At 39.8% G+C, this 27500-nt stretch overlaps 2 protein-coding genes across 13 annotated transcripts in view; one reads left to right on the top strand and one right to left on the bottom strand.

The window, feature by feature from the left end:
* Positions 1-26632, bottom strand: part of LOC110063484 (uncharacterized) — a 26859-nt gene extending 227 nt beyond the window's left edge. Inside the window, exons 1-40 of one of the 6 annotated variants that reach the window (XM_020770472.2) lie at positions 26156-26626; positions 23610-23853; positions 22992-23376; positions 22606-22698; positions 22422-22493; positions 22249-22340; positions 21779-21837; positions 21631-21661; positions 21099-21168; positions 20852-20938; positions 19422-19487; positions 18471-18548; positions 17008-17066; positions 16312-16504; positions 15197-15406; positions 14225-14514; positions 13004-13294; positions 12287-12359; positions 12098-12181; positions 11769-11855; positions 11628-11687; positions 10879-10965; positions 10125-10222; positions 9923-9989; positions 9708-9736; positions 9541-9610; positions 8805-8882; positions 8486-8545; positions 7851-7946; positions 7373-7469; positions 6661-6710; positions 6486-6521; positions 6032-6109; positions 5542-5585; positions 5015-5084; positions 4383-4427; positions 4224-4303; positions 3639-3715; positions 1484-1625; positions 1-51 (exon numbers count right to left, since the gene is read on the bottom strand). The exon at positions 1-51 is cut by the window's left edge and continues 227 nt beyond it. In XM_020770472.2, coding sequence (XP_020626131.2) covers positions 1510-1625; positions 3639-3715; positions 4224-4303; positions 4383-4427; positions 5015-5084; positions 5542-5585; positions 6032-6109; positions 6486-6521; positions 6661-6710; positions 7373-7469; positions 7851-7946; positions 8486-8545; positions 8805-8882; positions 9541-9610; positions 9708-9736; positions 9923-9989; positions 10125-10222; positions 10879-10965; positions 11628-11687; positions 11769-11855; positions 12098-12181; positions 12287-12359; positions 13004-13294; positions 14225-14514; positions 15197-15406; positions 16312-16504; positions 17008-17066; positions 18471-18548; positions 19422-19487; positions 20852-20938; positions 21099-21168; positions 21631-21661; positions 21779-21837; positions 22249-22340; positions 22422-22493; positions 22606-22698; positions 22992-23303 — 3585 coding nt within the window. In that variant the 5' untranslated portion in view covers positions 23304-23376; positions 23610-23853; positions 26156-26626 and the 3' untranslated portion in view covers positions 1-51; positions 1484-1509. Of the gene's footprint in view, positions 52-1483; positions 1626-3638; positions 3716-4223; positions 4304-4382; positions 4428-5014; positions 5085-5541; positions 5586-6031; positions 6110-6485; positions 6522-6660; positions 6711-7372; positions 7470-7850; positions 7947-8485; positions 8546-8804; positions 8883-9540; positions 9611-9707; positions 9737-9922; positions 9990-10124; positions 10223-10878; positions 10966-11627; positions 11688-11768; positions 11856-12097; positions 12182-12286; positions 12360-13003; positions 13295-14224; positions 14515-15196; positions 15407-16311; positions 16505-17007; positions 17067-18470; positions 18549-19421; positions 19488-20851; positions 20939-21098; positions 21169-21630; positions 21662-21778; positions 21838-22248; positions 22341-22421; positions 22494-22605; positions 22699-22991; positions 23377-23609; positions 23854-26155 lie in introns of all 6 variants that reach the window. The other 5 variants (XM_020770475.2, XM_020770470.2, XM_089288064.1 and 2 more) reach the window with 5 other exon arrangements.
* A 727-nt stretch (positions 26633-27359) lies between these two features.
* Positions 27360-27500, top strand: part of LOC110063486 (N-acetyllactosaminide beta-1,6-N-acetylglucosaminyl-transferase-like) — a 20761-nt gene continuing 20620 nt past the window's right edge. For 6 of the 7 annotated variants that reach the window (XM_089288065.1, XM_089288066.1, XM_089288067.1 and 3 more), the window contains exon 1: positions 27361-27500. This exon is cut by the window's right edge and continues 90 nt beyond it. The gene's annotated coding sequence lies outside the window, so the exon portion shown is untranslated. The other variant, XM_020770479.2, reaches the window with a different exon arrangement.

The following is a 27500-nucleotide window of genomic DNA, read 5'->3' on the forward strand; positions in this document are numbered from 1 at the left end:
CTTAAATAGTCACTTCAGTGGGGTGTAATAACCAACGGTGCTTCTATTTACCTGAAAAATAAGTGTAATAATGGAATAAGAAGGTATTAAGTCATCAATTAGGCCTGGTTCGCACTAGCGACATAACGACATCGTCATCATCGTCATAATCATTATCATCACAACAAGGTGTTGTGACACCAATAGTGGACATAATGACATAATAAAATAATTTCATAATCGCTTATGTTGGCAATGTGAACATCAACATAAAAACAGAAGTAAAAGATCATGTTTTTCCCTTGTGTCGTTACGTTTGTGCTGTTATGTTGCTATTATGTCAGTATGTTCACACTGCAAACATACCGACATACCGTCCTTCTTATGTCATGTCGCTTTTATGAACTAGGCCCTCTACTTGTCATCCAAACGTACATTCAAATTTATGGCAACGTTGATCAGGGTTGATAATCGATAAACAAAATAAGAGAACGGGAATTGACACAATGAAAATACAGATCAGTAGTAAATCAACGTAAAGCAATTACTTATTATCGATCAACATCAACAGGTTAGGGAAACTCGAGTAAAGCAATAATAAAACAGGTACTTGGTCAGCAAAGAACGATGCTTAATCAACTGAATACATCACTGTAAAGAGATGAGCATTCTTGAACCACAAAAAAAGAGAGAAAGCAAAATCATGCAAAAAAAGAGAACCACGAAAACATTTAGCCATCAAGCCCAAATACGAAATCCTATACATTAGAAGTAGAGGGAAAAAATGTGGTCAGAAACAGTGCTTCCCCTCCCCTTCCATCCCTTAATCAACACAGATCAAAGATTTACAAAGACAGGTCAATGATAAGTAAGCACAGGGCAGTCACAACTGAAGAAGCACCGGACAATGATAAGTGACCACCCACTGCCACTCGTAACGTGCTATTCCAATTCACGAGTTACAAGTGAATTCGAGCCACGCACACAAAGGAAATCTTCCGTTGGAAAAAAGATTGCGGCTGTACATTTTACCACAATACCATGCGAGCCTTTAGAGCCCATAAAGTACGAAGAAAAACATATTTTTGCAATATTTTGTTCTTGTACTCAGTAACAGCAGTATGTGTGTTAGGTTTGAAGGTTCAAGAATCTTTTCTGTGCGTTTTCGGGAGCCTCCCACCAATGTGTCCCGGGTTCGGTTCCCGCACCCGGCGTCATATGTGGGTTGAGTTTGTTGTTGGTTCTCTACTCTGCTCCGGGAAGTTTTTCTCCGGGTCCTCCGGTTTTCCCCTCTGCTCAAAAACTAACATTTCCAAATTCCAATTCGATCTTGGAATGCACGGGCATTTCTGAACGAGTTCTTGTGAACTCCTTGGTGCTCCGCGGGTTAACAAATTACATATCTACAGACAAAATTACATTTTTTTTTTATGAGCGTTGTTAATATTTCCGCGTTATGGGTAAATGTACCAGTCGCCATATTTTTTTAACATAGCATTATTACCCTGTGACGTACACCTTGTCGTGCTGTTATCGCTCTTTATAGTCCAAGTCAGCGCTTGCTATTGGGCCTTTAGAGCGATATTCCTGTAGCTTGTGAGATCTCTTCCTGTCTGTTTTCAACGGGGAAGTCATGGGTGAAGGGTCTGAAAATTCGTTAGAATCAAGAGAAATCAATCTCTGTAGTTAGGCTTTGAGAGATAACGGTCGCAGAATTCTTATGGTGTCCGTAACAGCTTATACATATTATCTTGAAATATTCAATCAATCTTAATTTGTACTCACTCTTGCTAAAAAAAATTACAATGTTCAATGAAAATATTAAAAGTAAAATTTGGAGTACTAGCTGTCTGGAATAACCATAGGGGCTAGCGGAGCCAGGCAGCCAGTTAACATCAACATTAAATAGAAATAAAATACAGGTCAGCAAGAAAACTGAAGCACAAATGCACACACAAGAAGAAAAAAAAGAAGAAACACGCTATTTCTATGCTATGAAGGAAATCTAAAACAGTTAGTAGTAGTAGTAGTAGTAGTAGTAGTAGTAGTAGTAGTAGTAGTAGTAGTAGTAGTAGTAGTAGTAGTAGTAGTAGTAGTAGTAGTAGTAGTAGTAGTAGTAGTAGTAGTAGTAGTAGTAGTAGTAGTAGTAGTAGTAGTAGTAGTAGTAGTAGTAGTAGTAGTAGTAGTAGTAGTAGTAGTAGTAGTAGTAGTAGTAGTAGTAGTAGTAGTAGTAGTAGTAGTAGTAGTAGTAGTAGTAGTAGTAGTAGTAGTAGTAGTAGTAGTAGTAGTAGTAGTAGTAGTAGTAGTAGTAGCGGCAGCGGCAGCGGCAGCGGCAGCGGCAGCGGCAGCGGCAGCGGCAGCGGCAGTGGCAGTGGCAGTGGCAGTGGCAGTGGTAGTGGCAGTGGTAGTGGTAGTGGTAGTAGTAGTAGTATACTTTATTTACCCTCGGATTGTAGAGTAGCTTTAACAGCTAATGTCTCCGAGCATTTCAACAGCACAATGGGCAGAGACCAGACCACGACACCGGGAACTTCGCGCCCTGCTCTTTACGATTAGTGTGTGGGTTCTTTAACGTCCCCTGCTGACCATAACAGTGAAGATGCAGGAGACGGGGCCTACGGTTTATCGTCCTTATCCGAGAGGACTAGAATATCTAACCATTTGCAGATGTCATTGCAAAGGCAGCATATTCTCCTCAGTTATTTTAAGACCCTGAGTGTTGGTCCGGTCTGGGGCTCGAACCCGAGACCTCCCGCACGGTAGTCCGACGCTCTACCAACTGAGCTAACCGGTCGGCGATATTGGGCCTACATTTTCCAAGTCGATCTCAATCCTCACCAATCTTAACCAATCTTATTCCTTATTCCTTAGCATTATATAAAGGAGATATTGACATAAATATGCTTATTATGTTGGCTAATTATGACGGATGGTGCATCCAAAACCTTCCAGGTCTATCGTTCGTAATCCGCCTTGAGCAGTCTTCCCCAATCCTAAACACCCTGGTTACTTATATATTGGGGAATGTTAACATAATTATGTTAATTATGTTAATTATGTTAATTATGTTGGCGAGGGAGCCATGTCAAGGATGGTGCATCCCAAACTTTCCAGGTTTTAACGTTCGTAATTCATTCCAATTACTCCCAATCCTAACCATCCTTGTTACTTATATATGGGTGATGTTAACATAACTTTTTTTTAATTATGTTGGCAATGGATCCTGGTAATGTATGCTGTATCCTAAGCTTTCCATGTTCATTGTTCGTAATCCGTCTCAATTCTTCCCAATCTTCATTAGGTAAACTTTTTTGTGGTACTGCAATCAGTAGTAGATTTGCACGATATCGCCATTTGACTACAACTACCAGAATTCCTTTCGTTTTTATTTTATTATTTAAATTTTGAAGCCCTAGTGGGGTTTAAATGGCAATTGCTCTAAATAACATGAGAAACAGAAAACGTGGTGGTTAAAATCAAATTACGCCATCATGCAAACCGCCTATTTAAAGAACATTCCCTTCACTAGAAGCGAATCACTAAAGATGGGTATACTGGGGATTCTTGCCAATCTGTAATAATCTCGTTCTAAAGTTTGCGTCCCCTTCACCATGAAATAACGTAATAAATTCTTATGTTCTAATGATAACACAACTTACTTTCAGAGAGAGTCGAGAAAGTATTGTCAGATGTGGGAGACCATTCTGATACGGGATTTGTTTTAGCTGTGGATGGTCTGCAAACAGAATTGAAAAGGCAGGGTTTACAGCGTCTGTATCAAAAGAAACTGGTAAAAATACTTTACGTACATTGCACATCACTACAAAGAGAGTAAAATGATGGCACTTGCTCGAAACAATCAGAGGCTGGACTGCACCTCTATGAACAAACATCTCCAAAATTCTATAATACCAATAAGGGACACTATAACTTTACCGTCAAGTAATGTTCAAAAAAATATGTTCAAATGTTGTTGTTTATAGTGGCCAATGCGCTCAGCTACACCTAGCAAGTTCAGAGGCATGCTACTTAAACTGAAAGATACAAAGATATCGAATAAACATAACAGGCTTAAGAATCCCAACTGGTGGAAGGCAGACCAGTTGGCTCTTTACAAGCATGACCGAGGAGCTGAATTAGGGTCTACCGAGAAACAACTCCAGCTAAGTAGTCAGAGCGGGACTTGAATCCGCGTCCTCCGCATTTCAAGTCCGGCGCCCCAACCACTCGACCACGCCGCCTACCTCATGTTAGTCGGTGGCGTATCTGGAAACTGGTGAAGTCTTCGCTGTTTAGCTTTAGGACTTGAAATACGATCCAAACTCTGTGGGGAGAAATATAAAAATTATTGATACAGATTTGAAACAAGGACAAATTTAGCACCATCGAAAATTGCTGCTAACCTCCAACAGTCTTGTGGACAAAGTGCTGGCGTCTAAGGTTTCTTGCTGTGGAGAGTAACAAAAGTCCGTTAAGCTTCGACACCAAAATGAATGCCGTGGTTTCTCCATTAATCCCCCAAACCCCCCCCCTCCCCCCCCCCCTCTCTCACCCCGACACTTATTGCAACCTTGATTAATGCTCAAGGCGTCATCGCGAAGTAATACTGGCGACGTTTACTTAAAGATCGTCCTGCTAAAAAGTTACATGGGTCTTGCAGGTTTTACCAACCGTAATGCAAGCTGCACAATGTTTTTGCAAATCATAACATGTCTGGTGATACTTGCAACGATGCTTTTCAACTTGCAGTGCAAACGTTTGCAACATTGGTAGCTACTGATGCACGACAAGTTGTAATAAAATGGTGCCCATATAACTCAGTCTTTACAGAGCTCGGCAACTGCATAAGTATTATACATTATTTACCGGGAGTGGAGCAGTAACAATTCATAATTTGATGTTAAATATGCTGGCCGGGCCGAATGGTTTGTTTTGTATCAAATGAGCTACTCCTCTAAAATTACTCGACATCACGTCACGTGATGTTGTTGAACCAATCATAGAGACAAAATGAGTCACACGACATTCCTCTCACCCTGTAGTCTTCAGCCATTGATTTCGCTCCTTGAAGTTCTCGCCGAATACTTCCAACTCTTTCTTTATATCTGAACAGAAAACTTTAAGCTGAGCACAAAATCATCCATAAAATGTGTTGCTTCTTTGGCGCTCATTCTGTAATTTTTTTGGTCATTTAATTAATAATAAATATGTTCAAACATTCTATGCCAAACCAACGCGCCTCGTGCTAACTGTTAAGTATTTCTTTCAATTTAAGATAACTTCTCCTTTACTATTCTGTACAACATTCAAAATGGCGGTCCCGAAACACGCACCAAAACGTGGTGCACATAATCACTGAAGGCGAGAACTAACAAACGTATCACGTGTTTTTCGTCGAAGGTTGCCTAGTAACGAGGCGTAACCTTATGACGTCAAGCCGTACAGTCTTTCATATGCTCGCGGGTTCTCGCAATGTGTTCTAATTGGTGGAACCATTTCGGATACTTTTGCGACTTCTTCCGACTCGCTTACGAGCAGAAATTTAGAGCCAGTGTAACTCACCTGACATACTTGTCATGAAGTTTGTCTCTTTCTCTCTGCTCGCCCTGAAACAAAGTCATCAACAGCTATTTCAGTCAATCAATTGATTAAACCAGAAGGATATCACCTAGTCTAAGTGATATGCTTTTGATCAACCTTTATATCTCGTTTTAATTTACATTTTTACAGTTAGACCGGCCCACGGTAAAGAATGAAAAAAGGAAGTGAGGGGTTATCAGATTAATTAGATAAGATATGTACATCTATTACTACTTTTCAGTTTGCGAATAACAAACTAGCATACACTGATCAAATCACACTTCATCCAGAAAACAAATCTAGAAACTCCATATTCTGTTTTCATCAGTTCGTCTTCTTCACAGCCTTTAGTTCAATTGCGCTTCTCGTTAGCCAACCCTACCCTTCCTTCCCCGCCCCTTAACGTTTTTGAAATTGCAACGTCGGAAAAGACACAAGCTAATGTTTGGTGATCCCTTATTTAATTACGTACCCGTAAGCCCTCAAATTCTTCTAAAACCTTTTGCCGATCATCCAGGGCTTCGGCCGTGGCGTGTAGGGCTCGTGTACTCTGTAGATACAACAACAAACGTATTTTTTGGAAATTGTGCTGAGACCTTTGTTGTAGGTGGGAAGCACGGTGGCCTCATGGTTAGCGCTCGTCTCCGGATCAAGCGGTCTGGGTTCGAACCCTGGTCGGGGACATTGCGTTGTGTTCTTGGGCGAGACACTTTACTCTCACAGTGCCTCTCTTCACCCAGGTGTATAAATGGGTTCTAGCGAAATTAATGTTGGGGGTAACCCTGCGATGGACTAGTATCCAATCCAGGGGGGAGTAAAAATACTCCTAGTCGCTTCATGCTCCTGAAACCGGGATAAGCTCCGGCCTGATGGGCCACTTGGCTCGTATGCAGACAGTTTTATACCTAGACCTTTGTTGCTCTTACCGTTTCTAAATGAGCAGTCAACTGAGCTATTCTGTCCTAGAAAATAAAGAAAAATGTAAACTCATTCAACAAAGCAAACTTAAAAATGTGAATTTAAACATACAGCAAACATATTCGTATATTACAAGAAATCCCAGAGAACATTCGAAGATTAAATGCCGTTTTCTTTACAAACCTGGAGAGTTTTAATGTTGTCAGTATTCTGTTTGTTCTTCGATTCCAAACCTAAATACATAAACAAAGCTAATCAGTGCAGAGTCACAGAGTTTGTAACCTTTTAATTTCTGGACTTAAGTACTTCACTGACCTTAACTTAATACTTCAACCTTGCACACAATGTAAAACACTTGCTACTACTACACACCATAAAAATTATTACAATTTCATGCAATTTCGGAATTGTGAATAAATCGACTTTTGAGATAAGTTCCCAAGAACCCGCAAAGAAACTGCCAAGTTTTTAGTTTTCAACCACGCATGTTTCAACACAAAATATACACGTGGTATTTTCACGACAACAGGACGATTTTTCGCCCAAAAATAACACCCTTTATTATATGGCAAGGAAGTCATGAGGTAAATCTGAGCATTCTGATTGGTTCTTTCTTGGTCGGAATTTTTTCATACGAAGAAACGGTCATGAGCCGTGTATTTCGCCATATAATAAACTACTTACTAACCTAGCTTGCTCGAGTAATACTGGGAAATATTGACCCCTTGGTCGTTTTCGTACGGACCTTGCTGCGCTCGGTCCGTACTGCCACGACCTCGGGCCAAAATATTCCCCAGTACCGTTAGTAACCTATTTGTCTCACTTTGTGAGCCAACAAAAGTCGCCTAAAAATGTTCACTAAATCTTCGGAAAAAATAATTTCTTTCGTAATTACCTTTCTTTTGTGCTGCAAGTTCATCAAGCAGCATGCTCTGCTTGTCCAGTTCTGATATGAAGTACTCTTTGTCTTCGTCCGCCTTTTGGACAACATCCTAGCAATAAAATAAACACAAAGAAATCTCTGTTTCTTCCACTATGAGAGGATCATTGTGAGCATATCAGGGCAAGGTAGCCGCTTCGCTAACTCGTCTCACACTAGTGACTGGAGTAAAATTGGTTGGAGTGTGGCACAACAAGTAGCGTGACGAGCAATAAAATTGGTTGGACTGTGGTACAAGAAGTAAAGTTCAACACAACATGCACTTGTGTAAATGTATGTAAGCCTATGAATGACCGGATGATAGACTAGACAAACTTCAATACTTGTATCACAGTCCAACCAATTTCATTGCTCGTCACGCAGAACGGAGTGCGTGACGAGCAAGCGGAGGGGTAACTTGCGCGTTACGTTTTTGATAAGACGCAGTACAAACCCTGATTCTTTTCTGGCTCCAGTCAGCCTGTTCCTTTAACCTGCGTTCGGTTGAGAGGCGAGCTTTCAGCTCTTCAGAAAGCCAACGGAATTTACCCTTCAAACAACAAAGAAGCAAATTAACAATCAGCTAATCCGTTAACGTGCTCAAGGAAAGTTCAAAAATGCTCCTAAAAAACTTATGTGGTAATCATAGTGAAAAGTTCACGATTAATTTGTATCATGACCAATTTGTAAAGAAACTCTTTTACTGAGTTACCACCTAGCTAAGTTTATTCTTTAATCCGGAGTTGAAAAGTAGTCAGGTCATATTTTGAAGACTGTGGTTCATTTTCAGAAATCCTCAAAAACCTTCTGATTATCTTCGGATATCCTCGAGTACACTTCGGAACCTTCTTGGTCCTTGGGTGTCAGGCTACTGAATATGTTTGCCTTCGACGAACGAAAAATAACAGAAATTCTCTCCGTCTAAACACTTTTTAAGGACCATAAGCTTACTATATGACTTGTTAAAAGAAACGAGTTTAGTCAACATTACGGGAAAAGGGAAGATATACGTGTTTGGACATGTAAGCTTATTAGAGCAGGTGTTTTAGTTGTGCTTATGAAAATGAAAGTAGTGAAAACTGTACTCACTATCATGTCAGCAATCCAGGTTTGAGAATTGTTTCTTATGCTTCCATTGGCGAGCATAGACTGCAAACAAGCAATTAAAAGTAAGTTTTTACTTTTCTTGAGACTTGTCGACTTCACTAAAAAGGCCATTTCCGAGCTGCCTTATTCCTCTGTGTTAAAACGAGTCTGTGTTCCACCTGCAGGTTCATTTTCATGCAAATCAAACTGATTTCCGTGTGAAACGTTTTGCACGAAGACTAGTTTTGAAACAGAGGCACAAGGCAACTCGGAAATGGCCTATTAAGTGGTGACTGATTGATGGATCGATTGACGTACTCACCGGGAGGGGCATGTCCGAATCTCTGCAGACTTGCTCGATAACTCGATCTAACTGATCATCCACTTTCTGTAGACCAGACTATAGTAACAAGTAAGAAACTTAAGGTAATAAGTCGGATACAGAGCAGCCATAATGGCTCGTTAGAACACTAAACCGTATATCCACTCCTTGAAAAGATATTAATTGTCTATGCTTTCATTTAGCTCTTATTAACCGATCAGGAGGTCTGCATGGGAGAATCTTGACCGAAGTCGTGAGTACAGACCGAACGCAGTGAGGTCTGTACACACGACCGAGGTCAAGATTCTCCCAAACAGACCGACTAAGGTCGGTTAATAAGATGTTTATTATATGGCAAACAAGAAAAATTTAATTCTTTTAATGTAACTGGTTTGTACTATCTGGCATTTTCCTTGCGAACAGCGATGAGCTGAACTTAAATCTGCCAAAGTTTGCTTATCCCCTTTACTTTTTTTTCTCATCAAGCCTTTTGGCACTTGCATAATGAGAATATTTTCTGGAAATAGTATTTTTAGAAGAAAAGACTCAATATTTTTGTATTGTAGTTTGCAACTTTTTCACCGCAAAATGTAACTAGTCTAGATGCCGGTCTACATACGAAAATCTAGACCGCGGTCAATATCGATCTCAGCCAATCAAATTCGTGAATTCGGTTGTTCCCAGTCCTTGTGAGACACAGTCATATGATAAGAAACGAATACAGCATCGCTTGTACCTGTTGTTCCTCGGAAGCCTTCTCCAGCGCGTACTGATTTCGCCGCACAGCATCCTCTAACTGAGCGATCCTTGATATAAAACGAGAAAAGTAGATTTGTGAGGATGACACAAAACCCGACAGCGACAGAACCAGAAAAAAAGCATTAAAAAAGCAATCAAACAGACCTGCTCTGGTTGACTTCAATTGTCTCTTTCTGCAAATTGTAAACAGAAAATAATGTGAAGACATCAAATGATCATCGCAGTTATATAATGTCTTCATATCTTTCTTTCAAATATATGAACTTTCATATATTCACTTGCAGAAAATGTGTTCAAAACAGATAACAAATGTTGTACTACACAGAATATGGATTCAAATATTGCTGCATTTTACTTACCAAGTTTTCCGATTCCTCCTTGGCCTGTTCGTAGCGGGTTTTCAACTTGTTGTTTTCCTCGGTCGCTCTGATTGACAATGAAATCAAAGAACTTTCAAAATTTGTGTCTCTTTGTCGCCAAATTTTAGCACTGCACCCTAGCTCATTTAACGAAACCAAGAAAACTTTGCAGAGAAAAATGTTAATTAATTAGTTAACTCACACATTCAGCTCAGTGTTAAGTTTCTCCATCTCCTCCCGGTCTTTTTCTTGGCGTTTACGTAACGCTTTGATTGTAGACTTCTCATCCGCAAGTTGAATCTGCGTTTAAAGAACACTTGATTCACATCTCCTGTCGTTAGCGACACAATTTGTTGACACAACGACACCGAACCCTCCCCAGTAAGCCAATTTTCGTTACTGCCTACTTGACAAGCCATTAATGGAGATTACTTAAGTAAAACAGCCAATCAAGGAGCACTCAAACGCATTTGCAACTTTTTGACTTCTTCTTGTTAGTTTCCCAAGCTTCTCAAACAATCAAGACTCACTCAAACGGACGTGCAACTTCTTGACATCTTTTTGTTGGTTTCTCAAGCTTCCCTCCCCAGTAAGTCAATTTTCGTTACTGCCTACTTGACAAGCCATTAATGAGATTACTTAAGTAAAACAACCAATCAAGGATCAATCAACCGCAAATGCAACTTTTTGACACTTTTTTGTTGGTTTCCCAAGCTTCTTATCCAATCAAGGATCAATTACCCGCACGTGCCACGTTTTGACAACTTTTTGTTGGTTTTTCAAGCTTCTTAGCTAACCAAAGAGCAACCAAGTACAATCTTTTACCTCCAAGCCATTTTGACTTTTCCGCCTGTTCGACTAACTTTGTTTCTGATTTGCCAAGCAATAGTAAAACCAATATCAAAATGTGGTAACATCAACGCAACCAAGTTGAACTTTTCACTTGACCTTTTTACCTTCATATCGGCGATTTGATCCTCTATTTCACCTCTCTGTTTATTTGATTTTTTAGCAGCATCTTGTAGAGCTTGTTCGTGATTAGCCTGATGGGAGAAAGAAGAACGACATTGATTTTAGTCAGTTTAGAGAAAGTGTAATAACTGCACAACAAAACAGTGCGGTATCAAAAGTGAAACACAAGCACGACTGCTTAAATATGCATCACGTGATAAACGGGTGCGTATCGCGTGGCAATTGAGTATGCATCACGTAGTATGTTTGTCTTAGCTGGTCTTGACCTCACTCTAAGGCCCCTTCTACACTACGCTGGATAAATTTGAAAACGCTGCTTTATTTCCACGGTTAGGCCTACCGTCCACACTAATCCATCACGAAAACAGAGCATTTTGTAAACGCCCTTGAAACCAGGGGTATTTGGAAACCCCATCTTTACTTTTTCGTCTGGACGGAAAACATTTTAAAAGTGGAGTTTTTGGGACACAATGAAGTCACGATAATCATGACAAGAGATTTCCCTTCGCGAGTTTTCCTCAAACTCAAATCCGAAATGACCGGTCACGGCGGTGATTGTTGCGGTTTCAAATCTTTCCAGCGTAGTGTGGACGGAAAACATTTGTTGCGTTTCCAGAGTCAAAACATTCTCCGGCGAAGTGTGGACGGGGCTTAAAGGGCGTGGACTGCACTGCAGACAATCAGCACTTTAGCAGTTACATAAATTTACAGATAAGGCGAGAATGCAACGTACCGTGAGAGACTGGATCTGTTCCTCAAGCTCTCTCAGTGCGTTCGTGTGCGCATCTCGTTCCTAATAGGGTAAAAGAATAGATAAGTACGCGATCAAGTGTGATGTCGCGATAAAGATGTTAAACAATGCAGGCTTGCGTACTTGTTGCAGCTGAGCGTAGAGTGACGCGGCCTCTTCTTTAGTGGCTCTCTCCTGATGTCTCGCTTCCAAAATACGTTCCTCGTAATTCTATATAAGTTGAAAGACATTAGATAAATTAACGCCACGATAATACTGAGAAAACTATAAAATTCGATAATGAACGGCTCGAAAAAAGTCCCTAGATACCCAACCCCTCTCCTCACCCCACCCCCAAAGAAAAAACATTTTTTAAACACAAGTTTATTACGGAATTTTTAACCCAACTTCACTCGAGCGTCTCGTAATCTTACATCATCTCGCAATAAGTAGTTCCAGTGCCCTTGACCCACCTGTCGCTGCTCGGCTTCCTCTTGGAGTTTGGAAACTAGCTTGGCCACTTTCGCACGCAGTTCTTTGATTTCCTTCATCTCTTTCTACAGAAATACGAGGTTGAGGTTCAAATGAGTCAGAACGTGTTGTCACCAAACGAGACACAAAAAAAGGACACAAAGTGAAGTACTACATGAAGTATCACATACCAACGGTTCTTGCGGGTGCGCTGAGAGTCCTTGTTCTGCCTGCCGTTCCAGCCTCTTGCATTTTGTACGATATCTAGGAAGGAGTAGGTCATTTGACTTTTTATCATCTGTAACTTGATTGACATTGAAGGAGAGGGGGAGAAGACGCACAGGAGAAGAAAAGGGGAAGAGAAGGATGGAGGCCGGAGGGAACGAAGGTGGGAGCTGAGAGGTAGGGCGGGAAGGTAACAAGATAGACAGGGAACGAGAGATGAGGGCAGGAAGGGGTACTCATACCTTATAAACACGCGAACATTTTTTCAACAACCTCACAAATTGATTAAAGTACACTGCTGGTTAAGACTCACTTGCTAGTTCTTTTTGGGTACAAATTGAACCCACAATGTAACTTGCCTCGCGCAGCAAGGAAAATTAAAGGGTTAAGGATTATCTACGTTATCTGCGTAAAGGTCGCCCCACTTTTAACGCAGCCCAAATTGCTCTCGCCCCATTTTTCGCGCGGCCCGATTTGCTCTCGCCCCATTTTCGCGCTGCCCGAATGCAAAAACAAAGCTCTTTCACGCGGCCCGATTTTGTACGCAGGCTAATCGAGGGGGTGAAAGTAAGGCACCAATTCTTCTTGCCTTCAAAGAAAAGGAAAATTTGATGAGCGCTCGCGGAACACCAATTTAGTATACTACAAGCTACAATTGAAAAGTAAAAAAGACGGATCCTTACTCTTTAATAGACTGCAGAGCTTTGTTTCTCAGTTCTGTTCTCTTCTTGTCGCTATCCTTCAGCTGGTTGTCTTTCTCCTCCAACTGTTCTTCCAGCTCTCGCACGTCTTTGCTGGCTTCTTTCAGTTTCTTGGTCACAGTCTCCAGCTCGTTCATGTAGCGTTTCTTCTGTTCTTCGCTTTCTTCGTACTTGGAGAGCAGATCTCTCATCTGGCTGAGTAACCTCTCCTGCTGCTCGTCCTTTCGATCCATGTCCTGATGCAGAAGTTCCAAGTTGTTTAACATGTCCAACCTGACAGAAAAGCGAAAGGTGGTCGTTATTTCCCCTTCATAGCAATATCAATCCTATAACGTCAGCACACGACGGGCTTTAGACAAGAAAGAATGAAGAGTAACAGAGTTAATCCCCTTATTGATATGCCTCGCTTTGTGAGTGGGAAAGATGAACCAAATCCTGCGCTGTGATTGGCTACCCGAGCGGGCAAGATGGCGCTATCTTACCGGCTCGGGACTACCCGCTGTGTCCTGCAGGGAAAATTTTCCCAAAAGCCATATAATAAATCCTTTATTGACCGAGCTTGTTCGGTCAAGATGGCTGGATATTGGCCTCATACCGAGTTTATGATCCTCGACTCCGTCTCGGTCCATAAACACGCAAAAAAAGAACTTGGCCAATATCCAGTCGTCTTGACCTCACGCTTGGTTGATAACCATGTATATGTATCGTAGGTCTTATTCCCAAGGTAATCCATCTTAAGTTATTTATAGGCATGGTACCCAGTTCTTCCACTGATACGTTAACACACGTGTTGCGTGGATGTTTTCGTGGAAGTCGAAAATTCTAACGGTATTTGATGAAAATCATACTTGCAATAGCTGTCATTAACAATTGCAAACGAAAACGTTTTATACAGAGGGAATAACAAAAAGTAGATAACTCACATTTATTTGTTTAATGCAAACAGTTTAAGAGTTTCATTTCCAGGTCTGTGACTTGTAGTGAGGTATTGGAAAATAGTGTTGCACCAAAACCTATCTTGCAGAAATCTGGCTAAATTAATTTATGTCATTCGGCCCATTTAATGGAATAAATAAATAAAATGAAGAATGAAAATGAAATGTCTTTGTCTTGTAAAGAACACCTGTGATTGCTTATTCTCGAGTCCTGACCCAAGGGTGTCCCTGGCGGGATATTTGACGATAGATTTATTGTGAATCATACCTATCCATATCCTCCCCTCCCCTCAAGTTTCTTCCAGCAAGTCCATCATAAAAAGACTCTCCGGCAGGATGCCTGCGATCCAGGTCTCGCTCCAACTCAAATCGATCCAGGTTCCTCCTCATCTCGGACACGTGGTCGCCTCCAGGCCCCTCGGTTCGGCCCATGCTCCTCCTGAGTTGAGCGGTCCCTGAGGAGGTTGGGCCGAATGACTGACGTCTTTGAGCCGCGTTTCTCGTCATTCTCGTCACCTGCTGCATCATCTCATCCTTTTCTCGCTCAGACTTTGCAACCTAACAAAAAAAAAAAATGCTCTTCCTCTGTGACTAAATAAAATTCTCCCCTGGTTTGGCTTATGACTAATAAACTCTTAGGCCCCGTTCACACTACGCTGGAGGAATTTTAAAACGGAGGTTTCATTCCGAAAACACGTCAATTTTTTTCCATCCACACTACGCCGGAAGAATTTATATCGCAACAATCACCGGTCATTTTGGATTTATGTTTGAGAAAATCTCAGGCGGGGAAATAACCTGATCATCGTGGGGTCATCGTTTTCAAAAGCTCCGTCTCCAAAATGTTCTCTCTCCACATAAAAACGAAAAGTCGACGTTGTCAAATTCCTCTGGTTTGCAGAGCGTTTTCGAACTCTCAGGGGAAAAGAAAAGTAGTTCGAAATAGCTGAAAGCAAATTACTGAAGGGCAAATCCAAGGGAAATACTGTTGAGTTCGAAACAACGGGGAATTCGAAATAACCGAATTCGAATTTGCGGGGTCCAACTGTATTATCAGATCAAAATGAAATTCCTTTTTTACCAATAGTTTAAACAAAAACAGGAATATAATCCTTAAAACAACAACTCGAAGAAATATTTAGTTTCTGACAATTAAGTTTTGGTACTTGCAGGTTGTTGACATTTACGAACCGAGAGCATTAGCTTCCCGGAGCGAAAAGAAATTCCTCAAAATCCTTACCTGTCCCCTGAGGGTTTCAAGTTGTTCCACAAGCCGTTCACGGTCGCCTTGCCCTTCTTCCATCTGTCGATTCAAACTTTCCAAGCGGTTCTGAAGTCTTTTACGAACTGATTCATTGTCCTCTAACTTTCCTTGAGCCTCTTCCAGTTTTCTAGACAAGTCGTTTCTCTCAGTTTCTGCGCGCGAAAACTGTTGACGTAATTGTTCTGCCTTCAGAGTAGATTGAAAACATTAAATGAACATTCAGCCATCAATTAGAAGTTAAAAGCTGCCTACCAGTTTCTTAAAGTGTATCAATGAATCTTGTAATATATCAAACACGAGAAACAGTGTTCCATCGGGATATCCAAACACCGAGAAGAGAGTTAAAAATACGATGCGCAGCGGAGTATTTTTGACGAAATTCGAGGCGTTTGAATAGCCGATATAACACTGTCTCGAGTGTTTGATATATCGTCTCAATCGAAACGAAAACTGAGGAGTAAACGAAGAAGTAAAATCGTCAAAATCTTTGCTAATTAAGACCGGGTATCCAAACCTCCTTCACGGTTGTGATTTTCTTTGTTTTAACTTGATGAATTACTAATGAGTTTGAGAAAAGTTGTTCAAAACTATTCAGAAAGATGAATCTTAAGTCAAATGAGAACGTGGTCTAGCGAATAGAAAGCAGACATCCCAGATAATCTACAATCCTGGACAAAAGTCTTGGGACAAATTTGCACTTTTGGCGCTTTTGCACACACAGCAGACACGAATACAACTTCACCTGCCTAACCTCACCCTCACCCCACATACAATGTTGAAAACTAGTCCTGCAATTTCTTCTGAGTTTCAACATTGTATTGGCCGGATGGGGAGGGGGAACAGCAACGCCTTTTCAAAAGGAGAGCAGTTCTTTTTCAAACTTCAGTTGTAAATCACAGATAATTCGTTGCCATATATCAATGCCAAAAGGACTTTGGTCCACCCAAAAATGCTCCCGCAGAAACAGGGATGTGAGTTTCAAGCCAAGAACACGATCCGATAATTTTACGAGAAACAAGCGTTTGAAAAATACAACCATGTCCCCTCGCTCCAGGTAATTTTCTTCCTTAAAACGAGGTTGGCTACATTACCTGATCAACCAGAGCGTTTTTTCCTCCTTCGCTCTGGTCCAATCTCTTTGTGGCAGCATCTAGCTCGGTCATGACCTCCCTGCGTTCCCTCTCGGAAAGTTCCAGTCTCCCCGAGAGATCTTCCACCCGAGAGGCCAGCAATCTCTTCTCCCGCTCGCTCTCCTCCAGGGCCCTACGTTCAGTTTCTAGCTCACTAAACAACAACAACAACAAAAACCACAAACATTCGCTATGACAAAGGAAAATTTATCAGCAGCTGTAGTGGATGGAAAGCGTTCGTTAGGGTGAAAATTAAATATATATGTGCTTTATTCAGACAATGACAGATACGAATATTATGATCAACTTACCACGATTATCAATTGAGCAAGGCGCGACGGAGCTCTGGTGACAAAGTTTTGGACTTAAAATTATGGTGTTGCCACGGGCAACTTTCCACGTTTCCATGGTAACATTATCGTCGCCTGCAATTTCGCGCACTTTGCTGCTGTTGAAGTCAAAGGCCGACAGGTCGCCACTGGAAACGGAGCCAGTTGCCAGTTACAACAACAAAAGTTGAACGTTAAAACTTGGTCACCAAACTTTCGTCGCACCTTACTCGTCTGATAATCGTTGATGATCGTAGAAAAAAAACTTTGAAAAACAATCACAAAATGAGACTATATTTTCACTGTTAAACACATTTAAAAAACATACCTTGCCACTGAGCGGATTTCTTCTCGTATTTTCGTGTCGTTTGCTTCATCCAACAAACTCTAGAAAGATCAATAACAATAGGTGAAAACTGTTCCGGATAAATGTAGTTTTATGATTGCGTTAAGAAGGAAAGACGTGAAGAGCAGAATATCAGTTTTAAACCTTTAAACAACAGTTCAAATTGTCGATAAATTTCAGCACCTTTTTTATAGAACTAGTCAACTTTTTTTGAAAACTATTTTAGCGTGCTAGCAAAACCATGAAACTACAGTTCATATTTACAATCTATAAGTCTTTTGCAGTGACTTAATTTGTTACCGCAGGAGAGCATGAAGGGTGTTTACTCAGTGCATAGTTATTGTTTGTGAGTTAATCCCCCACATAAATCTTATGCTCAAAGTAATCGCCCTCGAGTTATTTTTAGACATGGTATCCAGTTCTCCCGCGGATAATGTCACCACCCACACTGCTTAGATGTTTTCGTTGACGATCAAAATTACTGTAAAGTCGTTTCGGCTTCGCACGTGATTATATTCGCGTCACAGGATTAGCTGTCTCTAGACTCTCCTGAAATGTCTAAATATGGTAGTGATCTAAAAATAACCTGAAGGGATTACCTTGGGAATAAGGTCTTTACGGGGGATTCACTCTCTCGCCCTTCATTTCTCTTGCTATATAGAGTTCTAGAGACAATCCCTTCTTCAAATCTAACCACGTATTTCCACGGGGTTTAACACGTTTTATTCTGGTTCGTATTGTGTGATCGTCCGGGTGAGGGTAGTCCTGAAAACAACTGTTTTTGGTGGCTGACGCTTCGTAAACCTGAGCAGAAGTCACCTCCAGAGTCAAGTGAATAGTGTTTGTCAGTCGATGGTGTTATAAGTCTGGTCCATTGAAAGAGATTGGTCAGTTTAGCCGTGGTGGTATCGACAGACAAACACTATTCACTTGACTCTGAAGATGACTTCCGCTCAGGATGTCGAAACGTCAGTCACCTGACCAACAACAGTTCTTTTCAGAACTACCCTCACCGACGGACGATCACACTGATACTCCTGAGTTCAAACCATTTACTATATTACGTTTTATTCTACTTATTAAAAGTTCTCAGAACGAATTATTAGCTCAAATTAGTTACCTCAGCTTTTATTGGATTTATATTTTCAACTTTTTATAACATATACTTCTTATAATAGTATTATTTGTTTTCACGGGCATGTTCAAGGCGATTTAAACTCACAGTTAACAAATAGTCTTATATAGTTCAATAAGCCAGTGAGGTTAGACTGAAGTTTGGGGTTTAGCAATTTAGCAGTAAGTAGTTCAGTTATAGTAAAGCTGGGATTAAGAAGTTTCAAACTTGATTTTCCTAAGCTTGTCTCAAGAAGCGGAAAACAAGAGAAGAAAATGCTTGGCAACAAAGCAAAAGAAGTACGTATGTACGTATGAAAGATTGTAGTTACCCTAACATTTCGCAATTCACTGGCAAGTTGACCGACTTCTTGTTGTTTCCTCTCCCAAGATTCTCGCTCCGCACGCATCTGACAATCGCATCAGTAGAATAAATAGAGACATGTTGATACAGGCGCACACAGCGCAAGTGACAGTGCAGTGCAGTGCAGCGTGGTGGATTAAGACACAGGAAATAGGTCAGGCCAGAAGTTTATTCTGGTTTAACACATAATGCAAAATATAGATAAAACAACATACATGTTTACGGTAAACATTGCCGTCATCCTTTGACTTGGTTTTGATTAATTTTTGACAACTTTGACATCTTTGTCAATGTAACTTTCTTTTGTCCTCCGTTGAAACGAACTGCGGTCGTTTCGCCCGAAAGTCAGTTCGCCCGGACTGTTTGCTCCCTGGTCAGTGGACTAAAGAATGAGAAAAATCCTTCTTTGAACTTTCAGACCGGGCGAATAGACTTATCGTTCGGGAGAACTGGCTATCGGGCAAAACGACCGCTTACCGTTAAAACTAGTCAGCGGATGAAATTGCAAGGGTTATGGGACGCAAAGCTGGATTAAAAAGATCAATTATCAGAATTCGAATGTGAAGGTTTACAACTCCGCCCTTCATACTTCTTGCTACTCCAAAGCTAACACTGAAGTTGTCAAAAAGAAGGCAAAAAGTACCAAGAAATAAATCAAAACCTCTGTCAAGAGGAAACGGTGGCAGGGGTGATCTTCACTGCAAATGCTTTTCACAAGAAAGATTGCCAACAACAGACCTTTCTAAACTTGGCTGAACTTAGTGCAAGAGTGCAAGAGTGCAAGGTGCAGACTTCTCAGAAGAAAGCCTGTGTCCAACTGTTTTCGGTTCTGTCATGACAATCATTGCAAGTGAATCCGTTTGAATATCTCGCCGCTGTATCTCAACACATTTTCGTGAGTGCATGTTCATACTTTTACCTCTTTTTGTATTTCCTTGAGTCTGTTTTCGATTTCATCTTGCTGTGATTTTTGATTGGCCTGCAACTGTTGATAAACCACGTGAAGTTTTGAGAGAACTTGATTCTCAGGGTGATTTTTAATGTAAACCCCCTCCCCCCCCCCCCCCCCATGACACCAGTGCAACTATTAGTTGTCAGTTAAATTGTTACTCAGATTATTTAGATAAATAGAGAATAAAGATCAAGTTATTAATACTAAATTAAAGTGCACCATTAAACATTAGGTACCATTAACTTGAAGTAATTTTTAATGGTTACAGTTAATCAAACACTTCGTTATGGGTTATGCATCAGCATACATCACATTGAAGTAACAGTTCTACATGTATGTGCAGAAGTGTGTTAAAGTTACCTAAAATTTATGTCAACTTGATAGCATTACAGCAAAATATTAGTACGCAGTGACATTAGCAGTAAAATATTGATTATAATTAAAATTGTCACAGTTGCTTGTAACAGAGAAGTCTGGGATAAATTATTAAGTTTGGTACAGTTTATCAGCATCTCATTAGAAATTACCATATTACGGAAAATTTGAATTCATGTGTTGTTGGGTTCCTCAGTATAACACCCCTCACTAGACTAAAGTGAACTTAAATGAATGGAATTAGGAATATGGAAAGAATAAAAGAACTTTGTTTGACTCAGCCACCTACCCCATCCAAGTCCATCAGTCTGCTGGTAATTACCAGTTTTAAAATAACTGCAGAAATTCTTACGTGCTCATTGGCTAATTTTGATTGTCAATAAGCAAACAGACACATGAATTTATAATGTAAACATTTTTATGATCTCGCATTTTGGCCTAATTTTGTCCTTCCTGCGTTTTCATTGTTTTAAAACACAAATTGACATCAGTTTTTCGTGCATCTGTCCAGTTATTGACGATGAATTTTGTCATAACACTGTCAAAGTAGTCTATGTATCCACTCGCCTATCAACTCATGGATCCACAGCTACATTGACAATATCACGACGAAACTAATGAAAGGACAGATGCATGAAAAACTGACTTCAATTTGTCAATTAGAGTGCCGTGAATTTGCTATAATAGCTATCACACTGGTCACAGAAAAGTAAAAACAGATATTGGGTCACTAAGAATGGAATAAAATAGCTACATCTCATGAGTCTTGAAAGAAACTTCTGCAGTTTACTTGCTGAAATAACATTGCAGTATCTGACCATTATCCATGCTAGAAATTGATGTATACCTCCACAAGATTACTTTCTTAAGAAATAGAAAATTTGTTCCATGTTTCTGTCGAGTTATAGTTCAAATATACGATTATAAACCAATCAGCATGCCTATTTTCCTTGAGCTATTTCCTAAAAAGACACGTAACATCATCAACTGACAATGTTCCAACATTCACAGGAGTATCTCACCTGTTGTCTTAAAGTTTCAAGCTCTCTGTCTCTTTCTGAAGCCAATCTTTGACTTTCACGTAACACATCACGTTCTGCATCTAATCCCTGCAACGTAAAAGTTCTGGTTCCTTTTCTCAGTTCCTCTTTATGGATTAAAACAGCAGTACTTTGCACTGAGGTTTCACATGCAAGCTCACAGTACTAAAAGGCTTTCCTTGGGCTTGCAATAGCAAAATTATAGCAAGCTAAGGAAATTATCACTGACCTTAACTAGGACTTCAGCTTGTCGCCTGCTAGCCTCCTCTGTTTCCCGCAGCTCATTAAGAAGCCTTTCTCTGGTCAAGGATTGAAATGTCATTGTTAACACCACAAAAATAATTCATTTAAAGTAGACATTAATTAAATCAATACCTCACTAAAATTTGATATCCCTACTATCTCAAACTCAAATCATATTTCTTTGGTTTCTCCTTTTTCAGACACTTGCTATCAGCTATCTTGAACCCCTAATATCTCAAACTTTTTTTGTTTGAGTTTCAATCACCCATGTTAAGGGGATGAACCCTGCCTTATGGCCACTCCGTTAATATGGCCACCACATTAATACGGTCACTTTATTCTGGCCCAAATAAAAGCTCAGTCAGTCATTTTCTTAGTTAGAAAACACCTTTAATGCAGCCACCCCATTAACACAGCCAGATTTTTGTGGCCCGTTATTGATTGGATTAACAGGGTTCCACTGTGTGTGCAGAATGTGAAATAACAAAAAAAAAAGTTGTAAGAAATAAAATTAATACCTCTCTGCTAAGTCAGCTCTGGAGATAACATCTGTAGAGAAATGAACAAAAAAAAACAATGTTCAATACAATAAGAATGCACAAAATGTTATTATGCGACAATCTGATCACAGAGAATAACACTTGACAGCATTAATTTAATCAATACCTGATGTTCCATTTGGACCTCGCTGGTCATGTCTGCCTCCCCAAGAATCCCCATCAACTCTGTAAGTCAGAGCAAAAAACAATATTCAGTAAAAATCAGAGATAACCAGTAAATAATAGTTTCATTTATTAGCTCAAGATCTTCTGTTAGACATTTCTATTCTGGACATGATTGATCATCCCAGTTTTGTACACAACTTAAGCAGCTGTGAAATTAAAGCCTGAAAAAAAAAACTGTGATAATGATGATGATGTCTTTGTATCTTTCTCCACAACTTTCAAATATATGATCTTTCATATGTTCAGTTGTAGATTTCTATCCTGTTTGGCTATTGTTTTGTTAGGCATCTATTTCAAAAACGCTGTCTGACTGCGCAGAATGTCTAACCCTAACCCTAACATTTTCCTTCATTGAATCTAGCATCATCTAGCATTGAACTGGGTTGAACCTAAGTGCTGTGTTAAACCAACCTTGCACGGTCTTCCCTTTCTCTTTCCAACTCGCCTGTCAATCGATTTTGTTCACTTTTTAGATTCCTGACTGCCTGTCTTAGCTGGTCAACCTGCAAAAGGAGCACCCCAGATGATTTGACATTCTATTCTTGACAACCAACTAAATAAACAAAGCAACAACACTGACTTACATCAGATCGAACATCCTGGTCAAACCGCACTGGTAATCTCTTTCTAGCTGGCCTTCCATGTTCATCCTCTGACTGAGCAAAATAAATTAAAAACAAAATGGGAAAAACCATAAGGCATAACAATCAAAATTAAAAGAAAAGAACACAAAAATATTGATCTTCACCTACAACAAGAGCTAATAACCTGTGATGACGAGGGAGTCGCAGGAAGGCGCCTTCTTCTTGAAATTCTTTCCCTTCTCAAAATGTCTGCAGACTTTTCAAGTTCAGCCCTTAACTAATAAGAGGAACACAATCATAAAATTTCAATGATGTAACAGAAACAAGGAAATCTCTCTGAGGCAGACATTCTTGTGACTAGTTTTAGTGACAGTCCAACTTAGAGAGGTGTCCACTTGAAACAGAGTTCAGTTTTAATTTAGTGTTAAGGCAAGCTAGTGAGATTCAGCCTTTGCCTTAGAAACGTATCATCGTCATATTGGTGTCTACTCTAAAAGACAGGTCCCTACTGTATTAGAAAAACACCACACAAGTTTGCAATTCATTGAAAGCACTAACACCATGTTCTACCTTTGCAATTTCTTCATCTTGCTCGACATTTATATCTCTGTAATGTTCCAGCATGCGATCTGCTGTGGATAACACCTCTGTGGTCGCTTGCAGTGATGCTGCAAGGTCCTCAACTTTCTCAGCCACCACTCCACCCATTTTGGGTCGTGAAGAGGCAGCACGGCTGGGATGGCGAGGGGGAGAGGGTGGTCGAGCGTAAGGCTGACGGAGATGGCTCACTCTGAGAGTGCTTCTTCTTGGAGGTCGAGTTGCAGAAGGGTCATAACTTGCGCTATCGTCAGTTTCATCCCAAGGGCCTGTGCTTGTTGCCATCCATGTACCGTGTTACAGTTACACCCACCCAGGTTCAGCATCAGCAATTGAGCTTAAAGCAGTGTTTTAATGGCTGTCATAAAGCAACAAGTGATCAAGAAGTCATCAGAACTAAACAAAGTAAAAAACTTGTCACTAGGAACAATCTCAGGAACTATCAAAATTAAATCAACCAGTCTCATTCCCAGAGGCTATAATCCTTCAAGGTCAATACCAAGAACTGGACCTCTGGGCAAAATCAGAACAAGAAAACCCAGCATTAATCAGAGTAGTTACTTTAACCCAGGTTCAGAAACCATTATTCACCTTGGACACATGCAAACAACAAAACCAGGCCTGCCTTGTTTGAAAGGTGGACAATGCTATCCAACTAATAACTTGCAATCCAGCAGATACTGTGGCTTGTTTTGTTACCACTTATCCACTGGATAGCGATTTATCTGATAGATAGTGCTTTCCAGTCCTCAAGAACTAAGGCCAACTTCTTTTGCTTTCTGGCCCTTTCATTCTCTTTAGGAAGCCATTTGATATGCAGCACCAAACTCACAGTCTAGCTTGCAGTAAAAGCATGGAGTTTGTTAGTCAAAAGAGTAATAAAACCAGTATCAAATATGTCTATTAACTTACTGATCATACATTTAGACATTTAGTTAGTACATATTTTTTGCTTTAATTTATAATCAGCTGCAGAATGATTGAAAGTATTTGCTCTTGCATTAATTCTAAAACTCTCTGTTTAAATAGCACTTATGTAAACAATTTTACTCTCAAGTGGAACGTTAAAATCTAGTAAAAAACAGTGAACTAAAGTTACCAAAATTGTTACCCAATACTTGCCTCAGCTTTGTTATGTTGTAGATTTTTCTGTGGGTAACTTCTTCCCAAGGACAAGCAAACCAATCATTGGCTGTAGATTGTCTTTGAAATCAACTGAATTGTTTTGATTGACTTGATAAAACAAAAATGCTACAAGACCACCACAGCATGATTCTCAGGTTATTTTTAGAAGCAGCATCTTATGCCATGCACAGCTTAACTTCCACTTACTTTTTAATGTGACCCTTTATTAACATTCAACATGATCAATTTAAAAACATAATTAACATGATACATTTTCAAACATTTAAACCATAGGATGATCACATTAACTTAATGTCAGATAATTTATGCAAACTTGCATATTGATTTGACAACTAATTTCCCTCCCAAGAGAATGGCTTTGTAATTGAATATAAACAATGGTAGAATATTGTTATGTTTACTCCAGCTACACAATGAAAGGATTAGCTAGGTGTCCACTAGGCTTTGCTATTGAAAGCCATTTAATCTTCACATTTTAATTAAGGCAAAAATTCAAAAACAGTGTTTAGAAAAACAAATAATGAATGTAATCAAAGACCAGATGCTAACAGCATAGGAAATATAATGGAGAAAATAAAAAATTGTTTAGCTCAATACTCAAGGAATTTGCACTCTGGGAGACACTTTTCAACGTCATCCTAAAGTGAAATCACCTAATCTGTAATTTTAATCGGCTGAAAACAACGTTATTTATATAATTCGTCTGACACTGATAGATTTAATACCTTTTCGTTCCATTGATCACTTTGTTCCGATAATTGAGCTGTAAATGGGGGCAGCCTAAAATAACCTGAATAGCTAGCTCAGCATGTAACGGTCTGTATGTTTAATTCACCTACTGGATATCCATGCACGCAAAATAATTGAAATATTTACATCACTAAATCAATCTTCTATTTCTTTAGTTTATAGAGAACTAAATCCTGCTGTTCCAACTGCATACAAGAGATCAAATGGTTCTTAACAGGAGATTCCTAACATCTGTTCAAGGCATTTACCATTTGTCTTGCCAAACTAGTCACCCCTATGAAATAAAATTCTGTTATAATTTCAGGTTTTGGGTCCATGATTATATAATTAGTCAGGGCAGACGTCCGTTACTATCATTATCATCACGTCCGGATCTACCTTAGCCACAGTTTGACAAAATTCCAGTTGCAGTTCTTAAAATAATTGGATGTTTGTAAGCTGAAGTAGATCCTATTTGATCAGCTGTCCTTTATAATATAGTATCAAATTTTAAAATACAAAATTATTCTCTTGAATACTTATAGCCAACAAGTACTGGATTTTACCGAAAGGGTTTAAGCTCTTCACTTTCAAGAACTTGTGATCGATAAAACATCATCTACCTAGCGAGAATATTGTGGTGATTCACCTAGTTGCGAAGTGGAAGGAAAACAAATTTCGATTCAAGCTTCTATCGCAGATCAATTGACATGCTTTTTAAAAGGTGTAACAGAACGCAACAGTATTTCATAGGAGACATACTCTTCCGGATGTCTTTCAAACTAATTGAAAATAAGAAGTTCACGCAAAGACGTCTAGTAAGCTTTACTGAATGCACGTCTTTCATTCAACAGTATAATGCAATACCATGGCCAAAGCATGAATAGGAAACAATCGATCGTGATATGATTACTATCTGTTAAAAAATAATAGTGATGAGCGTAGAATATTTTTTACGTGTAAACTGAATAGTACAATTTTCCGTCGAGATATCGATAGCATTAGCACCTTGGTAATTAGTTCGCAAACTACTCTACTGTGCAGTTAACACTTCGATCGCAAATGCAAGATCCCAGCTCACGTCACTGTTAAATATACAAGTTCATCTAATTTATTTTAAGCTTGTTCAGAATATTTGAAGAAAGTGAAATTCGATTTCTTTTACCCCTAGCTTCTAGAAAATTCCATTGATCGTTCATGGCCCGACAGTAATATTTATTTTATAAGTTTTAAACTGATAAACAACTTCATGAATGGCTTACCTTCCAAGCGAAACTCCAGGTCCGATATCGTACAGCCTTTCTCGGTGAAAAACAAAGCTAGATCTTTGCTTCCAAAGACTCAGAATTCATTGTTGAAGCCATAAAATCTTATGATGCTATAAATTCCACTGCCGTGAGTAACCTGGCTACCAGATTTACATATTTTTCTCGTATTTTTGGCCGTTACAAACAATGAAATTAGAGTTGAAATGTACCGCGCAAAACTTATTTACATAACAAGGGTTGTGCTCTCATTTGGGTAACCGCTGTGCGCTAAGTATGGCAGATATTCGTCGCTAATTGCGTAGGTTTCGGGGAGTGGGTCGAGGGTAGCGGGTCGTCGCAGGGAAATAAATTAACGAAGAAAATCAGTCACATTTCTAGCCTGTGTAGCAGGACGTTTCGTTTCATTTTCCAAGTGGCGATATGAAGCAAGCGAGTGAGCAAACGAGTGCCTCTTGTGTGAAAAAAATGGGGAGAATCGGGGAGGGGGTGAGCAAAAATGAAATAGGAGCAGAAGAGGGAGGGGGGGGGGGGGGGGGGGAGTCCTTTAAAGTTAGTTTGCAAACCGCACGAGTGAATCGCTTTTTATAACGTTATAAAGCCATTTCAAACCGTCCATTTTGATCTTTGTTATGTTTCCATGTATACTTTAGAGGCAATTCTTAGCTTTCGAGCCTTTCCTGCCGTAAAAACCGGCGTGCAATTCAAGCGAACATGAACTTTATACTGTATTCCCCGCATCAGGACACACCAAGCTTTCTCCACTTTTTCTAATCCAATTAAATTGACCTCTTCGTGTTTGTCTGTTGACGAGTAGGAATGCATTTTGAGGAGGAGGATACTGGGGTTGTCCTTAAAGCGGCAATACCGCAAAAAAAAAAATTTCCACATCAAATCCGGGGCCGGTAGCTAGTAATAGAAAACCTCGGTCATTTCTTTCGTTTTTGTTGTTTATAGTCTAGTCCGTCTAGTCATCAGAAGCACCCTAAATACCTTTGGAAGAGAATTTAACCTTGACCATTGCCTCAGTCACATTTTTTTCCTGGTTATGGCCCTGAAACCATATTCGAGCAAACCCTCATGTTCCACTCGCTTTCTGGTAATTTCGGTTTCTGTTGGAGGGTTTTCCAGAGCTTATTCGATTTGCTTTTGTTGCCGCTGTATTGTAATATGTGCTTCAGCCTCTATATTGCAAAAATGATATTGTGATGACATTTAATAAATTCTTGTGCCTTTGTAAGTATGCGGACGTCAAGATTCTTTTCTGCGAATGTACAGATGAATAATATTTTTTGCCATGAATATCAATATCGCATTTTCTGTGAAGCGACTAAATACCAAT

This window comes from Orbicella faveolata, unplaced genomic scaffold (genome assembly GCF_042242905.1).
Source record: "Orbicella faveolata isolate gen_17 unplaced genomic scaffold, um_ofav_v1 contig_15, whole genome shotgun sequence".
In the NCBI taxonomy this organism is placed as follows: Eukaryota; Metazoa; Cnidaria; class Anthozoa; order Scleractinia; family Merulinidae; genus Orbicella; species Orbicella faveolata.